General features: G+C 34.2%; 1 protein-coding gene across 2 annotated transcripts in view; it reads left to right on the top strand.

Moving 5' to 3' along the window:
• The window catches only part of LOC102508612 (ATP-binding cassette sub-family A member 3), a 122,752-nt gene that overhangs the window by 28,207 nt on the left and 68,735 nt on the right, over positions 1-25,810 (top strand). Inside the window, exons 2-5 of one of the 2 annotated variants that reach the window (XM_032460898.1) lie at positions 8,832-9,005; positions 12,341-12,522; positions 15,457-15,594; positions 25,422-25,539. In XM_032460898.1, coding sequence (XP_032316789.1) covers positions 8,837-9,005; positions 12,341-12,522; positions 15,457-15,594; positions 25,422-25,539 — 607 coding nt within the window. In that variant the 5' untranslated portion in view covers positions 8,832-8,836. The remainder of the gene's footprint in view (positions 1-8,831; positions 9,006-12,340; positions 12,523-15,456; positions 15,595-25,421; positions 25,540-25,810) is intronic. The other variant, XM_032460897.1, reaches the window with a different exon arrangement.

Below are 25,810 nucleotides of genomic sequence, written 5' to 3'. Positions count from 1 at the left end.
CATCTTGTGTCTAGTCTTGGTTTGCATTTTAACATAGAAGATGAATTATGCATGAAATGATTGGACAGGAGGTAGAGGGTGTGTTGAAATTTAATATGGCCCAATACATATATAAAGAGAGACTATAAAGTAAGATTGTTATCAGCTAGAACTTTAGAATAAATTAAACAATCCTTCCTGCAGAATTTGACTTCAGATCACTTCTGAAAACAAATCAAGGGATGAAGATATTTGTTCATTCATTTATTCAGCATGTCCTTTGTGCACTTCCCATGTGACAAGACTCTATATCACATGCATAAAGACAAAGGAAAATTGATTCTCTATGAAATCCCGCATGAGAAAATATGTGTAACCAGATAACCCCAGATTGGTCTATTAATGGTTTTGTAGAAATAATTCTCTACTAACAATTTTAATAACTTCCAAAAATTGAGGAATATTTCTTTTTTTTGGACCACAAGTATTAACCATTTTTTTCTCCTGTATTTTTCTTCTGTACTGAATCATCAAAATATCATCCCTATTAAATCATTTAGGGTATAAATATAGTTTTACAGTTAAGACTTTTAAACATCACAGGTAATTTAATTTTTAATATATTATCACAGTTATAATCAGCTGATTGGTTTTCACAGTTCACAATTGGTATTCACATTTGTGCAGAAAAGAATTAACACTGCAGACCTGAGACTCCTATCTTTAGAAAGTCCTACTAGAAAGGTTGGCCTTTGTCTGGTATCTAAGAATTTGAACTTTTGGAAGATTTCCTACCATTCTCTAAATAATAAGAGTGGCTCACTCTACCAAAACTGCTTGTGCAAACAATATTTATGCTTTCCTCCTGGGAGTCTTGAATCTTGGTATATATTAGGCAGAAAATGCCCATATGACCAGCCCCCAATAAAATCCTTGGCCACCGAATCTCTGATGAGTGTCTGGTTGACAATACTTCACACGTGTTGTCACAATTCATTGCTAGAGGAATTAAGCATAACCTATGTGATTTCAGTGAGAGAGAGCTCCTGTTAGCTTGTGCCTGGTTTCCTCTGAATTTTGCCCCATGCTCCTTTTCCCTTCACTGGCTGTATCCTTTCACTGGTATTACAACATCATTATTTATTCATCATAGCTTTGAGTATGAGTATATGTTAAATCCTGCGAGTTGTCCTAGCAAGTCATTGAATCCAGAGGTGGTCTTGAGGACCTCAACAAAACAATTAGTGCAACGAAACTGTGGATAAATAAAAATAATGTGGTGAGCTAAAAAAAGAAGGTGATATGTTGAAAACAAAGATAAGATTGCCAGATAAGTAGGAGTCAGTGTATTTATAAAAACTTAAAGAAAGGGGACTTCTTTTTCTGGTGGTATGATAGACTAAATAATTGTAATGACTCCCAACTAAAACAATTAAACATACTTTAAATTTATGGCTTTAAATATTAATTGTTTAAATATATAGCCCTAAAAAGATGTAGTAACCTTATTCTGCCCAAATTCTACCCCTTACAAAATCTTGGATAAAACAATAAACAAGAATAGAAAGTCCCTGAAAACTATAAGGAAGTAGGCAGGTTGCTTAAGACCTTGGAACTTGAGGAATTGACATGACCTCCTTGAAATTTCTTACTGCCAATCATATATCTTTGAAAAAGGACTTCAGAGGCTTCTAGTCTGTAACCAACAACTGGCACAAAGTTCCAAGAAAAGCCTGTTTTCCCAAGCCAAAAGACAAGGAAAAGGGTGCCCAAACAAAAGAAAATATTTTGGCAGTACTTAACCAACTCTAGCCCAACCCTAAGTGAAAAACCACTGCACCTCAACCTGCATGGCTGAAGCAGAGTCAAAAAAGAAGTTTATCTTTCATCCCAAACTCCCATTCTCTAGAGTCAGGCAGTATTGCAATTCCCTTGCCAGGTTACTGCCATGAAGATCCAGTAGTGATCTGAGTTTCCATCCACACGTAGCATCAATAATTTTTAACAGGTAGTACAAGTCAGTTCCAGTAAGCACCCCTGGTGTCAGTAAGGCTAACTGGGGAGCTAGACTTCCACATCTACCCAATAGCAACGGGACTGAACAAGGTGTGGTGCAAAAGTAGTTAGCACTCCTTCCCCACCTCCCACCCTATAGCATCAAATGATGCCCAGTGGAGAGCTGAGCTTCCATCCTCAATCAGAGGTAAAGAGGTGGTGTCAGTCAGTGCCCCACTTTGATTAAGGTGTCAGCAGGGCCAAAGAGAGATCTGAACTTCCACTTCATCTATCCACAATGAGGCAGTGTATGTCAGTACCCTCCTTTTCCCAAAGAAGTGTCAGCAGGGAAGAGGAACCTATACACCCATCTGACCTCTGTGCTACACCTCCACAGAGGGACTGCCTGCTTTAAAAAAAAAAAAAAAGATTAAGATTCAGAGTCTCATTATACCTAAAATGTTTAGGATATTATAGAAAGTCACTCACACAAAGAACCAAGAAAATCACAAAGTGAATGAGAAATGACATTTATGTCAACAGACAGCACTGAGGTGAAGCAGATATTATAATTAACTGAAGAGGAATATAGGCAGCCATCATAAAAATGCTTCATGAAGGAGTTATGAATTTTCTCAAAACAAGTGGAAAACAGAAATCTCAGCAAAGAAATAGAAGTTACTAAAAAAATAGAAATTACTGAAAAATACAAGAAGTTTAAAAACTTAAGTAAAATAAAAAGAAGCTAGAATAATTGAAATTTAAGACAGGTCAATAGAATTTACACATTCTGAATAAAGAGAGAAAATATACTGAAAAAAATGTATAGCTCTCAAGGACTTGCAGGATAACAACAACATATTTAATGCTAATATCAATGACTCTCAAAAGGAGATTAGGGAAAATGTGGGACTGAATAGGTTTTCAAAAGAAAACCATATTCAAAGAAGTAATGGCTGAAAATTTATTGTCTGGTGAAAGACAAATATACAATCTAAATAAGCTGAGTGAACCCCAAATTAGATAAACTCAAAGAAACTGATGCCAAGACCCATCATAATTAAACTTCTGAAAGCTAAAGACAATGAAAAAAACTAGAAAGCAGAAAAAGAGAAACAATGCATTACTTACAGGGGAATGCCAATTTGAATAAATGCAAATTTCTCATCTAAACCAGAAGGAAGCAGCACATTTTTCAAGTCCTGAAGAACAGAAATGCCCAAAATGAATTCTGTATCCAGCAAAACTATATTCCAGCCATGAATAGGAAATCCTCAGAAGAAGGAAATTGAAGAGAATTTGTTGCCTGCAAGCCTACTCTTAAAGAATGGCTAAAGGAAATTTTCTAAAAAGATAGCTAATGATAACAAATTTTTGAACTGCACAAGGGAAAGAATATGGGGATGGACGAAAAACAGACTGAGTATAATAGACTATTCTACTTCTCATGAAATTGTTAGGTCAAATTTGATGGATGAAGCAAAATTATAATACAATACATCCAATGTGGTGTTTAACTTAGGTAAAGAAAATACTTAAAACAATTAGAATTATAAAGTGAGTAAGGTAGAGTAACCTAAGTGGAAGGTTTCTGAACTTTGAATGATAAGATGCAGAATTTAGAGTGCTGCGAAGGAATACTGGCAACCACCAGGAGCCGGAGGAGACAAGGAGTACCCTCTTCCCTAGAGTCTCCAGTGTGAGTGTAGTCCTGCTGGCACCATGCTCTGGTGTGTATTTGCATTTCTAGCCCAGATGTCTTTATTATTAGGTCTCTTTATCCAGGACATTTGGCTGGGGTCTCTTCAGGTGCCTCTGAAACCTTGAACACACTTCTCTCCACTCTGACTCAGCACTCATAATTTTTTCACTCCTACGTCAATTTAAAAACTTCTTTTCCTCAACAAAGGAAATAACCAACAAAATGTAGAGGCAGCCTATGGAATGAAAGGAGATATTTGCAAACCCTGTATCTGATAAAGAGTTAATATCCAAAATATATAAGGAACTTCTACAACTCAATAGCAGTAAGACAAATAACAGTTGAAAATGGGCCAAAGAACTGAATAAACATTTCTCTGAAAAAGATATATGAATAGCCAATGGGTGTGTGAAAAGGTGCTTAAAATTACGAATTACCTGAGAAAGGCAAGTCAAAACCACAATGATACCACCTCAACCTGTCCAAATGGCCATTATCAAAAAAATCCCAAAAGACTGTAAGTGTAGTTTTACAAGTGTACAAAAATGGAGAGAAATTTGAACTCTTTTATACTATTGGTGGGAATGTAAAATTATTCAGCCTCCATGGAAAACAGTATGAAGATTCCTCAAAAAATTAAAAATATAACTACCATATGATCCAGCAATTCCTCTTCTGAGTATTTGTCCAAACGAATTAAATCAGGATCTCTTAGATATACTTTCACTCCCATGTTCAGTGCAGCATCATTCTCGGTATTCAAGATATGGAAACAACCTAAATGTTCGTTGGTGGATGGATAGATAGGATGGATGGATAGGAAGGATGGATAAATAAAATGTGGTATATACATACAATGGAATATTATTCAGCCTAAAAAAAGAAGGGAATTCTGCCATTTATGACAACATAGATGGACCTGAAGGACATTATGCTAAGTAACATAAGTCTGACACAGAAAGACAAATAGTGTATGATCTCTCTTATGTGTGGAAATTCAAATAGTCAGATATATAGGAGGAGAGAATTCAGTGGTGGTTACTAGGGGAGGGGTGGCTGTGGATGGGGAGGTGATGGTCCAAGGGTACAAAATTCAGTTATGCAAGATAAGTTCTGCAGACCTACTATCAGCATAGTTCCTATAGCTAACAGTAGTGTATTGGGTAGTGAAAATTTGTGGAGAGGATATACCTTTTATTAAAGAAAATATAATAATAAAGGAGGTGGGTAGAAACTTCGAGAGGTGGTGAATATATCTGTGGCCTTGATGGTGGTGATGGTTTCACGGATGTGTACTTGTCCCCAAACTCAGTGAGTTGTATTCTTTAAATTTGTACCAATTTTTACATGTTAACCACACCGCAGTAAAATGCTTTTTAAAAAATTAAGGAACCTTTTATAATATTCTCTTACAATTCTTTTTATTTTCATGGAATCAATGTTTATGTCCCCACTTTCATTTCTGATTTTAATAATATGAGTTTTCTCTTCATTTATCTTAGTCAATTCAGCTATAGATTTTTAAATCTTTTTGATGAACCAGCTTTTGCTTTTGTTTATTTTCTCTTTATTTATGCTGTAATCTTTATTTCCTTCCTTTTACTAGCTTTTGGTTTTGTTCTTCTTTTTCTAGTTTCTTAAGTTGTAAAGTTAAGTGGTTGATTGGAGATCCTTCCTCTTTTTCAAAGTAAGCAATTATAGCTATAAATTTCCCCCTTAGTACTGCTATCAATTATGTTTTGTTATGTTGTGTTTTCATTTTCATTCATTTCTATATACATTCTAATTTCTCTTGTGATTTCTTTTTTGATCCATTGGTTGCTCAGGAGTGCCTTGTTTAATTTCCACAAACTTGTGAATTTTCTTTCTGTTATTGAATTCTAATCATATCCTGTCATAGTTGGAGAAGGTAGTTTATATGATATTTACCTTAACATAAAAGTTTTGTGATTTGATTTGTGGCCTAACATATGGTCATATGGTCTATTCTGAAGACTGTCCTATGTGCACTTGGCCAAAAGAAGTTGTTGGCAGGAGCCTATAACAAAGAATCCATTTTTTGCCTTTTCCAGCTTTTAGAGACTATCCGTGTTTCTTATCTCATGACCCGCTTCTAGCAACTGCATCACTCCAACCTCTACTGTGATCATCACATCTCCTCTGACTTGGACTCGCTTGCCTTCTTTTTTATTGAGGATTAGTTGATACAATAATACTAGCTTTAATAATTGCACATGAATTTACTTTTACTGGAGATCTTTACTTGTTCATATAGTCTCCACTTACTATCTAGTGTCCCTTTATTTCAACCTGAAAACTCCCTTAGTTCTCCTCCAGGGCAGGTCTTCTTGTTTACTTGTTATTCGTTTCTCCCTTTGAAGAACAGTTTGCTGCATTAAGAATTCTTATTTTTCACTTTTTTTTTCAGCATTTTGAATATATCAACCCATTGCCTCCTGGTCTTAAAGGTTTCTGATTAGAAACTTGCTGATAATCTTATGAGTATCTAGTTCTGTGAAAAGGTCATGGGAGTTTTCTTAGGGATTGCATTAAATCTGTAGATTGTTTTGGGTAGTATGGGTATTTTAAGAATATTAATCCTTCCAATCCAAGAGCATGGGATAGCTTTCCATTTCTTTGTATCATCTTCAATTTCTTTTATCAATGTTTTAGAGTTTTCAGAGTATGAATCTTTCACCTCCTTGGTTAATTTTATTCCTAGGTAGTCTATTCTTTTTGATACAACTTTAACTGGGGTTTTTCTTACTTTCTGATATTTCATTATTAGTGTATAGAAACACAACAGATTTCTGTATATTAATCTTGTTTCTGCAACCTTGCTGAATTCATTTATTAGCTCTAATAGTTTTGGGGAGGAGACTTTAGGGTTTTCTATATAGAGAATCATATCATTTTTTTTCTTTCTTTCTGCTGTTCTGATCAGGTTATTTCCACTCTTCTATCTTCCAGATCACTTATGAATTCTTCTGTATCGCTTAGTCTGCTATTCATTCATTCTAATGTGTTTTTTATTTCAGATATTCGATTATCTATTGTTTTAACATTTTTTGTTGAGTTATGATCATTTTACAATGTTGTGTCAAATTCCAGTGAAGAGCACAATTTTTCAGTTATACATGAACATATATATATTCATTGTCACATTTTTTTCTCTGAGCTACTATAAGATCTTGTATATTTTTCCCTGTGCTATACAGTATAATCTTGTTTATCTATTCTACATTTTGAAATCCCAATCTGTCAATTATCTATTTTGATTGGGTCTTTTTTGTATTTTCTATTTCCTTTTTTAAATGATCACTTGTTCAGGTCATTTCTTTTTTCTAAGTCAATTAACATTTTTTTACCAATGTTTTCAATTCTTGGGTAAATTATCTATTCCTGTTTAATTATTTATTTTTTCTGGGGTTTTCTCTTGCTTTTTCAATTGGGAGTAGTTTCTCTGCCTTTTCATTTTACTTAACTTTTTCTGCCTCTGTGAATTTAGGTGAAACAGTTACCTATTGTGGTCTTGAAAGGGTATTTTTAATGTGGGAGCTTCCCTGTGAAGATGGCATGTGCCCAGTACCTCTGGTGAGAGGGCTGGATTTGATGTCTACAACAATCATGTCATTCTTCAGAGTGTGCCAGCAGCCATCACTTTGTTAGGGCATTGGGCTGGAGATGGAGGTGCTAGTCTGTGCAGGATGTTAAGCAGGACTTCCTCTTTGTGCAGTGGCCATCAGCATCCTGTCACAGGACATGTGTGATCCCAAGTTGCTGGAGAAGAAGTCCTAAGGATCAGGCTTGAGCTGGCTCTGTTCCCTTTAATTATGTCTTTCTACTTCTCTCCACACCAGGATCTTTGCCTCAAAGGAGAGGTTTGCTGAAGCAAGTGGGTCTCATGCTCCTAAAAGAGGTCCAGTGCTTTGCCTTTGTAGGCATCTGCAACTCTGCTCAGATACAGCCCACAGCCACATATTTTCCCTAATCATGGCTGTCTCAGATCTAGTAGTAGTGTCTACCTAGTGTGGCATGCTGTGAGTGGAGCCAGATGGTGTACATGGCCTGGGCTGGGACACACAGCAAGGTAGTTATGGAAAACCTGGCAGCTAATAGGTTAGACTTTTCTCCACTTTGCCTTGGGCAAGCTAGCACCTACACACTTCTCTTGAGTGGAGTCCAGGCTTCCCCAGCCTTTTTATCTGTCTCAGTGGTTCTCCAATGAGTCAAGGGGCTTTTTTCCTCCACATAGGACCTCAGGGCTGGGATGCCCAGTCTGTGGCTCAACCTGCTCAGCTCCCAGGGCAGGTGTCCGTGCAATCTTCCTTTTCCTCTGAGTCCCCTCTTACACAGGTTCTGACTTGATTGTTTTTCTTCTCATCCTATCCAATTATGTGTGTTATCTTTCTTACTGCTTTGATTTTACAGTAATCCTGCCAGTTTGCAGTTTTTAGTGAGAATAATTCCACATGTAGATGTATTTTTGATGTGTTCTTGGAGAGAGGTGAGCTCCACATCCTCTTACTCCACCATCTTGATCTCCTATCTTAATAATAACCTTGAAAAAATTTTTTTTCTAACTTACAGGATCCCATATTTATGGACCTAACCACATTCAACTCCCAATAATTAACTGTTTATTCAATTATTCTTTCTTTGGGATATCATGATTTAGATTGGAAGCATGCATTAAAAACTTCATCCGGGCTTTTTAGTCTACCCATAACCTCAAACTCTCTAGAAATATCAATATATTCAATTTAGGTTAATACTGATGATCTATAATCATACATTTATAATTTCTCAAGCCAAGTGATCATGAGTAAATAGATTTTAAAAAGGAGAAAAGATTTTTCTGTAACATACGTAGGGGTCATTTTTTGTTTACATGACCATAAACAATTATCATATGCGGTAAATATCCTATACATTAGCTCACCCTATACATTAATTCATTCAACACATACTAATGTCTGCTGTGGTCCAGACATTAATGATATGAGGGTGAAAAAGAAAGATAAATTCTCTTCCCTCATAGAGCTTGCATTCTTTTCCTTTAGTGTATTTTATTTATACACTAAATAAAGTTTTTATAATTCATTATTTCATATATTGCTTTAAACTGACCTTATAATTTCCTTCTTATTTGCAGCCCGTATGGCTGCTTCTGCTGGAAGCTTCCTATATTTTGCCAGTTTCTTTCCATTTAACTCCGTTGCTCAAAACTATGGACACATAACTCTCACCAGGAAGGTGGCTGCCTGTCTCAGCTCAAATGTTGCATTGGCCCTGGGGATTAAACTTCTGGTCAAGTTGGAAATAAAAAGTAAGAGTTTGCCTTGCAAATATGCCTTTGATATTTGATTCCTAGAAATGTAGAAAGGTAATGTGGGTGGGACAGTGGGTGAGGAGGTAAGAAAATGTTATAAAAATTATTTATCCTCAGATTTTTTATTATAAAGGCAATTATGTGAACTGTAAAAAATTAGAAGTGTGAAAAATGAAAAGTTTCCCATCTCTCTTCAATAAACACCCTAGATACACTGTCAAAGAGCAAAGAATTTTAAACCTTCTATACTACAACTTGTTTTATTCACCTAATGGTATCTATTAGGCCTCTTCCCATATAAAGTTATGCTACTTTCTTCTACGAGGTTGTTTAATATTCCATTGCAAAGGGGAACTATAATTAATTAACTAGTTCTCTATGATTATGATTGCACATTTAAGAGTTTTCCTATTTTTACTGTTACCCACAATAGTATGCATATATTAGTTCATATGGTCTGCATACTAATATAAATTCCTAGATATAAAAATGGTATCCAGTAAGATATTCATAGCTTAATTTTGATTGCTATTATGGTAACCTTCAAAAAATGTAGATCAGTTTATTCTCCCACCAACAACACGTGAGTTTTTCTACATCCTTTCCAATAATATACTATTCTCAGGTAAAAGGCAAATTTAGCTTCTTTGCTTCCTGTAACTACTTTTCCTCCAAACTCTACACTACTGGGCTAAAGAAAATAAATGTAATGTAAGTCTAATCCAGTGATTTATTCAGGTTCTTCTGAATTAGTCAATCTTTGAGACATCTTTCCTTCTTGGACTCTTCAAGATGATATGGAGGGGAATGGAAATTAATGAGCTCTCTTATGATGGAGGGAAATGGGGACCTCAAATCTATTGGATATTTTATCTCTATGGTAGAGTACCTAGCCTGAAGCCTGAGCTGCATTATGGACCCTTAACAATCTGAAGTGTCACTGTTTATATATGGCTCACGTTGAACAAGATACTCGTACGTCATCTGTTAGAAACATGGCTCTGGATAGCTTACCATGCGTAGCCTTCATCTCTTCCCCCAGGTCCTTGCCTTCGTCTGGCCCTCTCTGAGACTCTTTGGCCTTCACAAACACTTGCAAAGTTATGCAAGCTCTGAATGTGACTTTTAAGATATGAGGAGCCAGTAGCATCACTTCAGGCCCATTTATCTAGCTGCCTCTGCCTTACTCTGCCATACAAATGCCACCATCGTACAGTATTGGATATTTCTACACAATCCCACCTGAAAGTTTCTCCAGGATTTCCCTGAAACAGGAAAACGTAGGATTCATGGACCTGTCCTCTGTACCTTATTTTCATTCTTTTCTTACTTAGGAGAAGGGGGAGGGCAGGCTGCTTTCCTACTTGTCTTCCTGTCTAGAAAAGGGTGTCCTTTCCAAAATGACATTTACATTTTGGAATTCTTGGGTCACAAAACAAGATAAGGATAAATGGGCCATAAATTGAGGAGTATTTCAGATTTTTACATCCTTTACACTATCAAATAATTTCATCTTTTCTGCTAAGTGAAAAAAATGGCATCTAAATATATTTTAATTTGGGGGAAGAAGAGGAATTCTTTCTTGTTACATAAAAGGATTTCAATCCTCTAAGTGTCGTAGGTAATGTAAATAATTATCCTTACGCTGTGACTCATTTTAATTTGTGTTTATGGTATCTTTTTTCCAAAAATGTTTAGTTTAATGGTCTTCTAAAGGAATCCATCCATACCCAGAGTCATAAAATAATAATTATATATTTTCTTTAATATTTTTAAATTTTTACATCTGACTAGCAATAAGCATAGAGTTGATATATCTATTTGTTATGAGGTGAGAACTTAATTTTATTTTTCACATGAAAATAAAGCTATTAGAATCATTTATTGGATAGTTTGTTCTGTACTGCTTTCTCATTCCACCTTTGTTTTACATCATGTCTCCATTTGTGCATGGATCTTTTTGGTTATCTTTTTCATTCTGTTGATCTTTTTTAGTCTCTTTTGTGTTGATACCACAATGGTTTTACTTGCTATAGCTTTATAATGAGTCTTAATATCTGTTAGACCTGTCCCCATACCTTGTAATTCTTCAGTTGTTTGTACCACCTTCTTTTCCACTGAAACTTTAGGGTCACTTTGTCAAATTCTATGAAAAATCTTGTTGGGATTTATTGGGAATTTCATTGCATTTATTGGTTAATGAAGAGGGTTTAAGATACTTAATTTTCTCATCTATGAACAAAAATCTCCCAGTGAATATCCAGTCATGCATATGATTTCTTTATGGATACTTTCATCATTCTTACTTTATACATGAAACATTCAAAAATTTAATAGACTTCATCTAGAGGTGGGATTTCCATTGGCTTAATATGCAACAGGATGTACACTTTTAGTTCTCTGAGTTATTTTTGTCAGGTTATTTTATTATTCAGTTATTATTTCTTTTCTATATTATTTATTTTGTTTTGAAGGGACTCCTATTTTATTTTGAGATGCAGAATTTCTCAAGTTATGGTACAATTCCTGATTTTTGTGTTCTATATTCTCTTTTTCCATGGTTTCTAATTTGCTATTCATGGCCTCTCAAAATGACTTTCATTTTGATACTTATCTCTAATTCCACTAAACACTTTTTTCTCAAACAATTACCTTTTCTTACAGCTTTCTCAAAGACACAGTGTTCATGAATATTCTTCTCTTAGTACTGATCTATAGGAGAGGAAGGGCTAAAATTGAAGAAAGGATGGGTTTCATGGGCCATTGTTGTCTTCATGTCTCTCCTCTTTGAATTAGGAGTTCACTGGATGCCCTAATGCTTTTTCAGTTCTGCTACACTCTGTCCAGAAATAGAGAAAGTAGAGGAACAAAAGATTACATGTATTATTTTGGTGAGTTTTTTTCCCTTTCCATCAGTACTATGAGCAAAACTTCTTTTTCTCTTTCACTTGGTAGTCACCATCCTTCTCTAGTGCTGTTAAATAGTTTTCCAAATGTGTATATCCTAACGGTTATTTCAATAGGAATTTAGCATGACAGGAAAGGTAGACGGATAGCTTCTAATGGGTCTGGATTTTTCTTAGCTCTTTTGTTACTGTTTATTTTTGTTTCAGCCATTGACCTTGTCTCAGTCATCCCTATTTATGTTGGTAGGTTTTGAAGGGAGGAGGGAGGATATCAATGTTATTATATATTCCATCACTTTCTTGGATGACCTAAGGGTCTCAATATATAGATAATTCACAGTGGCAAAATTTAGGGTATCAACTTCTTTCTTTGCTGTTTCAGTCACAGAGCTGTCATCTATGGTATATATCTTCTTTCTATTTCAGGAATTGGTGTTAAGTGGAATAACCTTTGGACACCAGCCAGCCTTGACGATAATCTCGTCCTTGGCCATATGTCGGGAATGCTTTTACTTGATGCCTTCTTGTATGGCCTCGCGACCTGGTATATAGAAAACGTCTTTCCAGGGAAGTATGGCGTGCCCAAGCCATGGTACTTTTTTCTTATGGTGAGTTCTAATGCTGCTGTTATTATGAAAGACCATAGTCCTTATGAGCCTATTTCATGATGTTTATAATCAAATCAAAAGGGCATGTGCAGAATCATTTTCATTTGCATACCATCCATATGAAATGTTATAGCCATTTATTGATATCCCTTAAGCCTTCCACAGATGCAGAGTTTTTCTTCTAAACCTTGGAAATTCAAATCATACAGAATTCTGCTGCAATATATAACCCCTAAAGGTATGCCACAGCTTTCTGTATCTCAGAAAGTAAACCAGGCCAAAGTGTTTTTAATTCTTAAAGTGCCTCATTTTTTCATGTTTCAATTTTCAATTCAGATGAAATTCATATAACTTAAAATTAACCATTTTATAGTGAACAAACCAGTGGTATTTGTACATTTATAATATACACGCACATATCTACTTTCAAAATGTTTTCATCACTCAAAAAGAAAATTATGTACCCATTGAGAAGTCACATCGCATTTTCCCCTATCACAAGCCCCTAGCAACCACTGACCAGCTTCCTTTTTGGATTTACCTTTCCTGGTTATTTCTTATAAATAGAATCATACAATATGTAATCATTTGTGTCTGGCTTCTTTCATTTACCATAATGTTTTTGAGGTTTATCCATGTTATAGTATGTATCAGTACTTCATTCTTTTTGATTGTAGAATAATATTCCAGTGTATGTATAAAGAGCAGTTCTTCTACCTGTTAGTCCATAGTTGGACATATAGGACATCTTTGGGGTATTGAGTAGTGCTGCTGTTAATATTTGTGTATAAATGTTTGTTTGAATACTTGTTTCAATTTTGGAGGGACTGTGTATCTAGGAGTGGAATTTGTGACTATACCTTGGGGTGGTAATTCTGTGTTTAATGTTTTCAGGATCATCAAACTGTTTCTTTTTCTTTTATTATACCCTTGTGGGTATAAGATGGTATCTTGTTGTTTTGATTTGCATTTACCTAGTGAATAATCATGCTGATATATTTTCACGTGCTTGCTGGCCATTTGTATATATTATTGTAGAAATGTCTGTTCAAGTCCTGTGCCTATTTTTAAATTGGATTGTTTGTCTTTTTACATATTTCAGACACTGGACCCTTATCAGATATATGATTTGTAAATATTCAAATATTTTCTTCCATTTTGTGGGTTGTCTTTTCGCTCTTTTTTTTTAAAGGACATTGTTCACTGTCTTGATAGTGTCCTTTCATGCATAAAATTTTAATTTTGATTAAAGCTAGTTTATCCTAATAAACGTATGTAATGCATGACTGGGACATTGCGCTGTACACCAGAAACTGACAGGTTGAATTGACTATACCTCAATTAAAAAAAACCAGGTTGATCAATTTTTCTTTTGTTGGTTGTGAAATTGGTGTCATATCTAGGTGACCATTGTCAAATAAAAAGTCATGAATATTTACCCCTATGTTTTCTTCTAAGAGTTCTGTTTTATCTCTTAAATTTAGATCATTGAACAATATTTATTTTGTTTTTATACAGTGTGAGGTGGGGGTCCAGCTTCAGTCTTTTGCAGGTGGATATCCTGTTGTCCCAGCAACAGTCTCTGAAAAGACTATTCTTGCCCCATTGAATGGTCTTAGCACATTTGATATAAATCAGTTGGGCATAGATGTATGGGTTTATTTCTAGACCCTTAATTTTATTCCATTAACCTACATGTCTATCCTTATACTAATACCACACTGGTTTGATTCTTGTACTTTTATAGTAAAGTTTGAAATCTGAAAGTCTCAGTATTCCAGCTTTGTTCTTTTTCAAGATTGTTTTAGCTACCAGGGGCCTCTTGCAGTTCCATATGAACTTGAGGATCAGCTTTTCTATTTCTGCAGAAATGTCATTTGAATTTTTATAGAGATTACATTTAATCTGTTCATTTTTGAACTAATATTGCCATATTAAAATATTGTCTGTCTTTAAGTTCATGTATTTTCTATTTATATGTCTTATTTAAATTATTTCAGCAAAGTTTTATAGTTTTCAGTGTGCAAGTCTTTCACCTCTTTGGTTGCTCCTGTATCTTGCATCTTTGCCGAATTTGTTCATTATCTCTTCTATTATGTGGGGGAGGGCATTCTTTGGGCTTTTCTTAATAAGTAGGATCTTGTCATCTTCAAACATAGCTAGTTTTACTTCTTGCTTTCCAATTTGGATGCCTTTTATTTCTTTTTCCTACCTTTTTGTTCTGGCTGAAACTCCCAGTACAGTGATGAGTAGCAAGGGTGAAAGCAGGCATCCTTGTCTTATTCCTGATATTAGAGGAAAAGCCTTCAGTATTTCACCATTGAGTATGATGTTAGCTGTGGGTTTCTTCATGAATGCCGCTCATCATTTTGACAAAGTTCTCTTCTTTGCCTTTAAAACACTTTGTCAAAGGCTTTATTTACATCAATTGAGCTGATCACGTGGGTATTTTTCCCATTTGTTTTATTAATGTGATGTATTACATTGACTGACTTTCGTATGTTGAACCACTCCTGTGTTCCTAGGGTAAGTCACACTTTTCATGGTGTATAATGCTATTGGTATGCTATTTGATTCAGTTTGGTAGTATTTTGTTGAAGATTTTTACATCTTTACTCATAAAAGGTATTGGTCTGTAGTATCTTTGTGATCTCTTTGTCTGGCTTTGGTGTCAGGATAATGCTGAGATCATTGAATGAATTAGGAAATGTTACCTCTTCTTGTACTTTTTGAAAGACTTGTAGAAAGATTGTTGTTAATTCTTATTTAAATGTTTGGTAGAATTCAAATAGTGAACTCTTCTGGTTCTGGACTTTTCTTTGTAGGGAAGTCTTCGTCACTGACTCAGTTGCCTTACTTGTTATCAGTCTGTTCAGATGGAGTGCTTCATTTCTTATGCTCATTTTGGTAATTATTTTTTGGCTTTCTTTGTAGCGCTCATACTGGTTTGGCCAACCAAGAATCAAAAGAAACAAAGGAGAAGTGAAAGACTGTGAAGTAACTCAAAACAAGTATTTTGAACCTGAACCTACCAGTTTGGTGGCAGGTATCCAGATCAAGAATTTGTACAAGGTATTGTTTCAAAGGTCTCTTTTTCCTACAATGACTGAAAGCCATATACTGGCATTAGAATTGTTTGCAACTAGACATTCCAAGAAAACAAATGAGATCCTTAACAAAGAATCATAATTAATAAAGTCCTAATTTGAGGCATTCATAGAATGTATAAATATAGATATAGCTTTACAAATATGATTTTATTTGCTCTCTCCTTTATGCTTGCTTTTAATTTCCTCTGATGGGCTTGCAACAAGTGGTATATGAATTTTGTACTTAAACCCTGTGAAGAAAATAAACTTGATGATGCAATAGTAACATCTGGGCGTGTGGTTGGGAAGGATAACACTAACCGTAGTTAAAGGAAAACCTCTCTGAAGGGATGTCCTTTGAACTGAGACCTAAAGAATGAGAAGAAGAGAATGTGACAATGAATGTATGTATGTTCATGTATAACTGAAAAATTGTGCTCTACACTGGAATTTGACACAACATTGTAAAGTGACTATAACTCAATAAAAAAAATGTCTATAATGTTAAAGAATGAGAAGAGCCAATTGTTTGAAAAAACTTAGAGAAAAACACACGTGTTAGGAAAATAACAAGTTTGAAAACCCTGAGGTGAGAAAGACCTTCATGTGTTTGAGGAACAGAGGGAAGACCAGTATATTTGGAGGCCAACAAAATGATAGTAAATGGCTTCATTGGGAAGCTACTGATTGGTTCAAAGCACTGGAGGAATATATGTTTTTTTTAAAGATCATTTTGGCTACAATGTGGAAAACAGGGTATTGGAAAGTGAAGAGTAGAGAAGGAGAAATGTAGAAAAAGGAAGGCAAAAGAAATAATTCTTAACTTTCTTTAAGAAATAATGATAATTAGACCAAGGTTGTGGCAGTATATATGAAGAGAAATGGATGAATCCAAGATATTTTCAACAGAACTGAAAATACTAGGAAACTGGGGACATTGAAGGAAAAGAAGGAAACTAGAATGGTTCTTAGATGACAAACTAGAGCAACTGAATGTTAAATAATACAAACTCTTTCTATTCTTACCAAGTTTTACTAAATTTTCTTACATAAATTATTCTTCATTTGCTGTATTCTCTTAGGTCGGTTTCTGGAGACATTAAGTGGTTGTCTTTGTTTTGTTTTTCAATTTTGACCAGATTTTCTTGTTTCACTGGGGAGTGGGTCTGTGGAGCTCTTTATTTCTCAGAAGTGGAACTCTCTATTAACTATTTTAATGGATTCAGTTTCTTAAATTTTGTTTAGAATGTTTTTATTTAGGTTTATGATGGATATTAGTCTATTTTCATTTCTTGTGAGATGTTTCTCTAGTTTTGATATCTGGATAATGCTAGCCTCAGAGTGAGTTGGAAAGTATTTCCCCTTTTCACTTTTCCAGAAGTGCTTTTATATAATTTGTATTATTTCTTTTTCAATTACTCGGTGGATTTTTCAGACATCTTTTTGTTATTAATTTCTAATTTAACTCTGCTTATGGTCAAAGAAAGACACTCTGTATGACTTGAATTCTTTTAAATTTATTGATTCTGGTTTTAGGACTCAGACTATGGTCTATCTAGATAACTGTTATAAGTATTTGAAATTAGTGTATAATTTGCTACTGTTTAATGGAGTCATAAAAAAAAAGTCAGTTAAGTCAAGTTAGTTGTTAGCTCTTCAAATATTCTATATGTCCTTACTGATTCTACCTATTCTAACAATTATTGAGAGAAAAGTATTGAAGTCTTTCAGAAATAAATGCATTTTTTCTGTTGCTCTTTGTAGTTCTGTTACTTGTTGCCTCATATATTTTGAACTCTGTTACTGGGTACATAAACATTTAGGAATATTACATCTTCCTGAAAAGTTGATCTCTTTATGATTACAAAATGATATTCTTTATTCTGGCAATATTCTTCACTCTTAAACCTACTTTGACTAATGTTAATACAGCCACATCACTTACCTTTTTTTTTTTTATTGTTATCTGATTCCATTTTATTGTAATAACACTAAGACTTACAAGTTATCAGTTTTGTTCCAATGCAAGTTCAAACACTTTTCGAATGTTTGTATAATTTATCATTTTGGGGAAAAAAAACTAGGCAATATCCATGTGTTTCTTTAAACCATTCTTTTGGGGTTTGATTAAAATACAAAATTAAAACACAAAAAGCTATATATTTTTAATGCATATAATTTGGTATGTCTATGTCATCTATGTCGTCTATGCTGTAACATATTCATCACCTTGAAACATTTCCTCCTGCCCTTTTTTATTTATTATTAATATTTGTGTGTGTGATAAGCACATTTAATATAAAATCAACCGTCTTAGCAAAATTTAGCACACAGGACAGTATTATTAACTATAGACAGGATTTGTACAGTAGATATTTAGGACTTATCTTGGGTAATTGAAACTCTATAGCCTTTAATTAATACTTCTTATATTCCCCTCCTCCTAGCCACTGGTTACCACATCCACTTTCTGCTTATATGAATTTGACTACTTTAGACTCCTTATGTTAGTGATATCAGGCAGTGTTTGTCTTGTGTCTGGCTTATTTCAGTTAGCATAATGTCCTCATTTTGTCACAAGTGGCAGGATTTTTTTTCTTTTCTTAGGCTAATAGTTCAATGTATTTATATACCACATTTCTTTATCCTTACATCCATGGCTGGACTTTTGGTTTCCTTCCATATCTTGGCTATTGTGAATAATGTTGCAGTAAACATGGGTGTGTTGATATTATTGAGACAATGCTTTTATTTCATTTGGATATAGATGCAGAAGTGGAGTACTGGATCATATGGTAGTTCTAGTTTTAATTTTTTGAGAAATATCCATACTGTTTTCCATAATGACTTTACCAATTTATATTTTCTCCAGTAATGCATAAGGGTTCCCTTTTTATGTATCCTCACTAACACTTCTTATCTTTACACTGTTCAACAATAATAATAATTTTTCATCATAATAATAGCCATCTAACAGGTGTGAGGTAATATTTCATGGTGTTTATTTGCATTTCTGTGATGATTAGTGATTTTGAGCATCTTTTCATATACCTATATGTTTTCTTCAGAGAAATATCTGTTCATTTCTTTGGCCTGTTTTTCAGTTGTTACTTGTTTTCTTGCTATTAAGTGGTAGGAATCCTTACATATTTTAGATGTAAACTTATGAGATATGCAGCCTGCAAAATTTTTCTCCTTTTTCACAAAATGCCTCTTCATTGTGTTGATTAGTTCCTTTGATGTGCAGCAACTTTTTGGTTTGATGTAATTCCACTTGTCTATTTTTGCTTCTGTTGCCTATGATTTTGGTGTCATATCCATGAAATTATTACCAGGACAAAGGTCAAGAGGTTTTGCTGATGTTTTCTTCTAGAGTTTTCTAGTTTCTGGTGTTACATTTAAGTCTGTAATCCATTTTGAGTGAATTTTTGTATATGGTGTAAAACTAGGGCCCAATTTCATTGTTTTGCAAGTAGATAACCAGTTTTCCCAGTACCATTTGTTGGAAAGACTATCCTTTATCCATTGTGTATTCTTGGCATCCTTGTTGAAGATCTTTTCACCATATATACTTGAGTTTATTTCTGGGTTCTCTGTTCTGTTCCATTGGTATATGCCTGCTTTTATACCAACACCATGTTGGTTTCATCGATGTAGCTATGTAATATATTTTGAAGCCAAAGAGTGTGATGCTTCCAGCTTTTTGAAGCCAAAGAGTGTGATGCTTCCAGCTTTGTCTTTCTTGCTTAAAATTGCTTTGGCTATTCAGAGTCTTTTGTGATACCACATAAATTTTAGGATTGCTTTTTCTATTCTTGTAAAAAATGCCAGTGGGATTTTGAAAGGCAGTGTATTGAATCAGTAGACCATTTGGGTAGTATGGACATTTTAACAATACTAATACCCCCAATCAATTAACACAGGTTGTCTTTCTACTTATTTGCATCTGCTTTAATTTTTTACTCAGTATATCATGGCTTTTAGTATACAAGTTTTAAAGTTTCTTGGTTAAGTTTATTCCTAACAACTTCATTGTTTTTGATGCTGTGTTTTCTTACTTTCCTTTTTCAGATAGTTCATTTTTTGTATATAGAAATATAATGATTTTTGTATGTTGATTTTGCATCCTAGAACTTTGATGAATTCACATATTTCTAACAGAAGTGTGTGTGTGTGTGTGTCTGTGTGTGTCTGTGTGTGTCTGTGTGTGTGTGGAGTCTTTAGGATTTTCTAAATCTAGGATTATGTCACCAGCAATAAAAATTACTTTACTTCTTACTTTCTGATTTGATGCTGTTTAATTCTTGTCCTTGTCTAATGCTATAATCAGGATTCCCAGTACTATGTAGAATAGAAGGGACAAAAGTGGATATTCTTGCCTTATTACAGATCTTAGAGGAAAAGCTTTCAGTTTTTCACCATTGAAAATGTTTACTATGGCCTTTTTATGTAGGGCCTTTACTGTTTTGAGTTACTTCTATACCCAATTTGTTAAGAATTTTTATCATGAAAGGATGTTCCCTCTTGTCAAATGTGTTTTCTATAAATCCTAAGGTGATTGTGTAATTTTTTTTCCTATATTTATAGTAATGTGATATATCACGTTGAATGATTTGCTTATGTTGAACCATCCTTGAGTCCCAGGGATAAATCACATTAGCCATTGTATATGATCCTTTTAGTGTGCTGGTAAATTCAGTTATCTAATTTTCTTGAGGATTTTTGCATCTACATTCATCGGGGATATTGGCCTGTACTTTTCTTGAGATGCCTGATTTTGGTATTAAGGTAACGCTGGCCTCATTAATTGAATTTGGAAGAGTTCCACTGTTTTGTGTTAGTCTCGGCCTGTTGCTAGTGATGCTATCAGCTAAGAATGTTTGGGGGCGCCACCTGAGCCCATACTACATGTGGTGAGCCCCGACAGATGCTTCTCCAAATGGAGTCAGTGTTGTGGCTGGACCTCCCTTGTGGTTCTTATTAAATCATAAGAAGACACCTCAGCAGTAACCATCAGGAGACTGAAAAAACAGTGTTTATTACTCACAGTCCTGGAGAGTACATAGCACACCTGGGGTCACACAGTGATCGTGGGTAGAGGAGACAGCAGGGACCAGGAGTTCTTCCTTTATTGGGGCTGAGGATGGGGTATCTAGAGTTTTATGGGCTCACTCTTTATGGTGAATTCAAAACATAACAGCAGAAATTAAAGTGTAGGAAGGGAAACACAGGGTCATTCAAATGGTCAGTTAGGTCACCAAGACTTTCTAATAATGGAACTTCATGTGTGGAGTGGCCTGGCTGTTAATCTAGTTGTGCAATTGGCAACATGTTTCTTCGAGATGGATGTCTTTGAAATGGATGCCTCAAGAATCAAAAGCTTAATTCTTGAGAGTCTGTACATTTAGACTAAATTTGTATTTACACTGTCTTTATGATAAATGGGTGAAAAAATGTTAATATACTACTGGATTCTTTAATTTCTCTTTTAAATTTGGCTTGTACCAGGACTAAAAACCTCAATTTTATCTTCATGTCAGTGGGGATATTTTTAAATGTCTACATTCTTTTAACTGTTAGAAGACCGAAAAAAATTATATTACAATCAAAAAAAGATAACTGTCAGGTACTTACACTACATTTCATATTCTTCTATTTTTGGAATAGTTTAAGAAGTATTCACATTGCTTCTTCTTTAAATGTATGGTACAATTCACCTATGAAGTCATCTTATCTTAAACTTTTTTGTGGGGAGTTTTTTAAATTACTGACTCAATCTTCTATGAACATAAAACTTACAGCTATTACTATTTTAATCTGATAGCTCAATTTCAATTCCATCCAAAAACTCTATAAACTTTTACTCCTCCACACCCTTAAATTATATATATGTCTGAATTTACTTCTTTCTATGTAGTGTAGCCATTAACCATTTTTTGTGGTTATAGTTATTCTTAATACTTTTGTGTTTTAGCTTTTATAGTAAGGTTAAACAGTATATTTCACCCTTACAGTATTACATTATTCTGTATTGATCTTCTGTTTTTACCTTTACCTGTGAGATTTATACTTTGATATGCTTCCGTGTTGCCCTTTATCCTTTTGTTTCGACTTGAAGATCTCTCTAAGGTGCTAAAGCACATTTCTAGTAGTGATTAACTCCCTCACTTTTTGTTTGCATGGGAAAGTCTTTATCGCTCTTTTATTTATAAAGAACATTTTTTGTCAGGGATAGTATTCTTGGTTGGCAGTGTTTTGCAGGGAGTACTTTGAATGTATCATCCAATACTTTCCTGGTCTTCAAGGTTTCTACTGAAGAATCCATTTACGGTCTCATATAATTTCCCTTGTAAGTGACAATTCACTTTTCTCTTGCTGCTTTCAAAATTCTCTTTGTCTTAATGTCAAAGTTTAGTTTTAACATGTCTCAGTGTAAACCTTTATGTTTAACCTATTTGAGATGTTTTGGGCCTTTAAATCTGGATGTCCATATGCCTTCTGAGATTTTTTTTTTTTTTTTAAATAAACTTAGTGTCTCTTTCTCTCTCTTCTTTCCTTCTGGAACTCCCACAATGCATAAACTGATTTTCTTCATATATTCCATATGTTCTGTAAGCTTTTTCACTATTGAAAAAAATTTTTTTTCTTTTAGTACTTCAGACTGGATAATTTTTAATTACCTATCTTCAAGCTTGCTGATTGTTCTGCTTGATCAAGTCCCCTGTTGATGCTCTCTATTGAATTTTCCATTGAGTCATTATCATTAGATTCTTTAGTTCCATAATTTCATTTGGTTCTTCTTTATGGGTTCTATCTTTTTCTTGAACTTCACATTTCATTCATTTATTGTTTTCCTGGTTTCTTTTCATAGTCTATCCACATTCTCTTACAGCTCTCTGGGCTTTTTAATGATGATTATTTTGAATTCTTTTTCAGGGAGTTTATAGATCTCCATGTCTTTAGGTTTGGTTACTGGAAGTTTTGGGGGTTTTTTTTTTTAACAGTGTCAGCAAATATATTTGTTAACACTACTACCAATTTGGAGTGGAGTTTCATTTTGATCCTTTGGTGGTATCATGTTTTCCTGATTCATGGTTCTTATAGCTTTGCATTATTCTCAGCAAATTTGAAGAGGCAGTAAACTCTTCTAGTCCTTATCAGCAGGGAAAGCTCTTTATTGGTGCCTGCTCTGAGATGGCAGGATCCATGGATTAGCCAGGTAGCAGGGTCTATATGGAGGCCAGACACCTGGGTTTACAGGGAGGCAATCTTGGTGCCAGAGTCTGCAGATGGTTGGGCATGGACCCAGGGTCTGTGGATAAGTCTGATGCTGAAGTGCACAGGTGAGCCTGCTTACTCCACTTGTCTTTTAGTTCATGTTTGCCTGATATAGTTTCCTCATTTTTTGCTATTAAACTATTTGTGTCTTTATATTTAAAGGGGCATTTTTTTTGTCTATGTATATACAAATGTAAGCTTAGTTCATGCTTTTTATCCAGTCTGATAATCTCTGCCTTTTAATTGGTGTGTCTGTATTATTTATACTTAATGTGTTTATTGATTTATTGATATGGTTTATAGTTATTCTACTATTTTATTTTTGTTTCTACCATATATTCTTTGTTCTCCTTTTTTTCTGCTTTCTCTTCGATTAATTATTTTTCTGAGATTCCACTTTATTTCAGTTTTATCTATTAACTATAAAAGTTTGTTTTTATATTTTAGTGGTTTCTACTAGATATATTATACAACTTACTACAGTCTGTCTTCATATGATATTATGCCATTTCACGTAGTATACTCATATTTTTACACTCAGAGACTTCATGCTATTATTGTTAAACATTTACTTACACGTGTTACAAAACCAGCAATATATCATTATCATTGTGCTTAATTTTTCATTTATATTTTAAGAAACTTGAAAAGAAAGAGCTATGTAGTTACCAATGTAGTTAATATTTCCTGTGCTATCCATTTCTTTGTTTATACCTAGATTTCCATCTGGTATCATTTCCCTTCTTCCTGATAGACTAGCTTTAACATTTCTTTTTGTGCAGGTCTGCTAGTGATTAATTCTTTCAGAATTTCTATGTCTAACATCTTTATTTTACCTTCATTTTTGAAAGATATTGTCACTGGATATAGAATGTTAGCTTAAAGATGCTACTCACTTATCTTTTGTACACCCATTGATTCCAATGAAATGTCTGCTTTAATTTTTACCTTTTTTCCCCCACATATGTAGTTCTTTTTTTCAAAGCATTTCTTTAGTAGTGCTTTGTGCAATTTGAGGATGTTGTTCCTTGAGGGTAGTTTCCTTCTTGTCCTTCGGTTCCGTTGAGTGTTCTTCTTGAATGTGTAGGTTTATCATTGTCATTAAATATGGAAAATTTTTGGCTGTTATATGTTCAGTTATTTTTATGTCCCAAACCACTTCAGGGACACTAACACACCTTTATTATGCCACTAGAAGTTGTATCTCAGCTTGATGTTGCTTTTTTCTTTTAGATGATCATTTCTGCAGTTTGTTTTCTCTTGTTTCTATTGCTGTGTCTTTAAATTAACTTTTTTTTCTTTTGTGTCTAATCTGCTATAAATCCCATCAAGTATATTTTCATTTTAGAAATTATAGTCATCTCTAGAAATTTTGTTTGTTTTTAAAATAACTTCTATATCGTAACTTTTTCAATGGGTGGCATACATATATAATAATCATTTTGATGTGTTTGCTCATTTTAACAAGTATGTCAGTTCTAGGTTGATTTCAGTTGGCTGGTTTACTCATTATAGGTCATCTTTTCCTGCTTCTTTACATTTTCGGGTTCTGGGTATTTCTGTATTCCACAAAATACTCTTGATCTTTGTTTTTCTAGTTTGGATTTGCCAATGAGAGAAATTTACAAATAGACACATAGGCAGATTTTAGATTCACCTAGGTGAGTACTTGAGAACCACAGGCTGTCTAATTTCAGACTGAGATTGTTAACTCTCGAATAACATGGGCTTAAACTGCAGGGGTCCACTTCTATGTGGATATTTTCCAGTAGTAAACACTACATTTCTACATGATCCGTGTTTGGTTGAATCACAGATAAGGAGGAACTGCAGAGACAGAGGTTGACTATAAATTACATGCAGATTAACCCCCACATTTTCAAGGATCAGCTATAGTAGGAGTTTCCAAGAGATCTGTCAGAAGAGTTGTCAAACATGTTTTGTAAAGGACTGAATAAATGTTTTAGGCTCCATGGGCCACATACAGTTTCTGTCACATATTCTTTTTTGGTTTGTTTGTTTGTTTTACCAAGCCTTTAAAAGTATAAAAATCTGTTCTTAGTTCATTGGCCAAAACAAAACAAAACAGATAATGAGCCGTATTTGAGTTAACAGACTCCTTGGAATCTCAAGAATTTCTGGATGTACTTTTATCAGTCACTAAAATTCTGACTGAAATCATGGCATCAGTTTTTCTGATCATTGGTGGCAGCTCCTATGAGCCTCCCTAGCTCTTGCTACAGTTGAGTAAGCCCATAATTACTACATGATATTGTTCATACATAGAATACAGAGAAATCTCTACTTTACTTACCAAATTTAGATAGATATACATACTACTGAGACTTCACCTTTATTTCAACTAGTATACAAACTAGTTCACCTACAAATATTATTCCTTGTTCACAGCATCATCTTTTTACATTGTGAGTTTATGATATGGTATTTCTTCTAAGGATAAAGGATATAAGTGTTTATCCTTTGTTAAGTGATAGTGACAGATACCAAGTTATTCTTTTCTTTATTCCACAGGAATTCGGTGACAAAGTAGCAATAAACAACATGTCTTTGAATTTATATAAGGGACAGATCACTATTCTTCTAGGACAGAATGGTGCAGGAAAAAGCACAACCTTGTCTATTCTTACAGGTATGCATTCAGCTCTGTCCAGAGCACAAGTCAGATCCCTTTTAAAACTGTAAACCAATCTGTAATTTGTAGTCTTGAGTATATTGTTATTTCAGTCTTGTAGTTATTATTACAGTTTCAATTATTTAAAACCAAGGTGCTCCAAGTGATATAATAAATTTATTTATTCAGTTAAAAATTTGTATGCCAATTTTTTATAGGATTGATAATACAATGGTGATTTCAAAGTTCTTAACACTTAGTTTTATACTCTGGTAGAGATACCCACAAG

The sequence above is a fragment of the Camelus ferus genome, chromosome 18 (assembly GCF_009834535.1).
Source record: "Camelus ferus isolate YT-003-E chromosome 18, BCGSAC_Cfer_1.0, whole genome shotgun sequence".
Taxonomy (NCBI): domain Eukaryota; kingdom Metazoa; phylum Chordata; class Mammalia; order Artiodactyla; family Camelidae; genus Camelus; species Camelus ferus.
The sequence above is the reverse complement of the archived record's forward strand: the minus strand, read 5'-3'. Positions and strand labels throughout refer to the sequence as shown.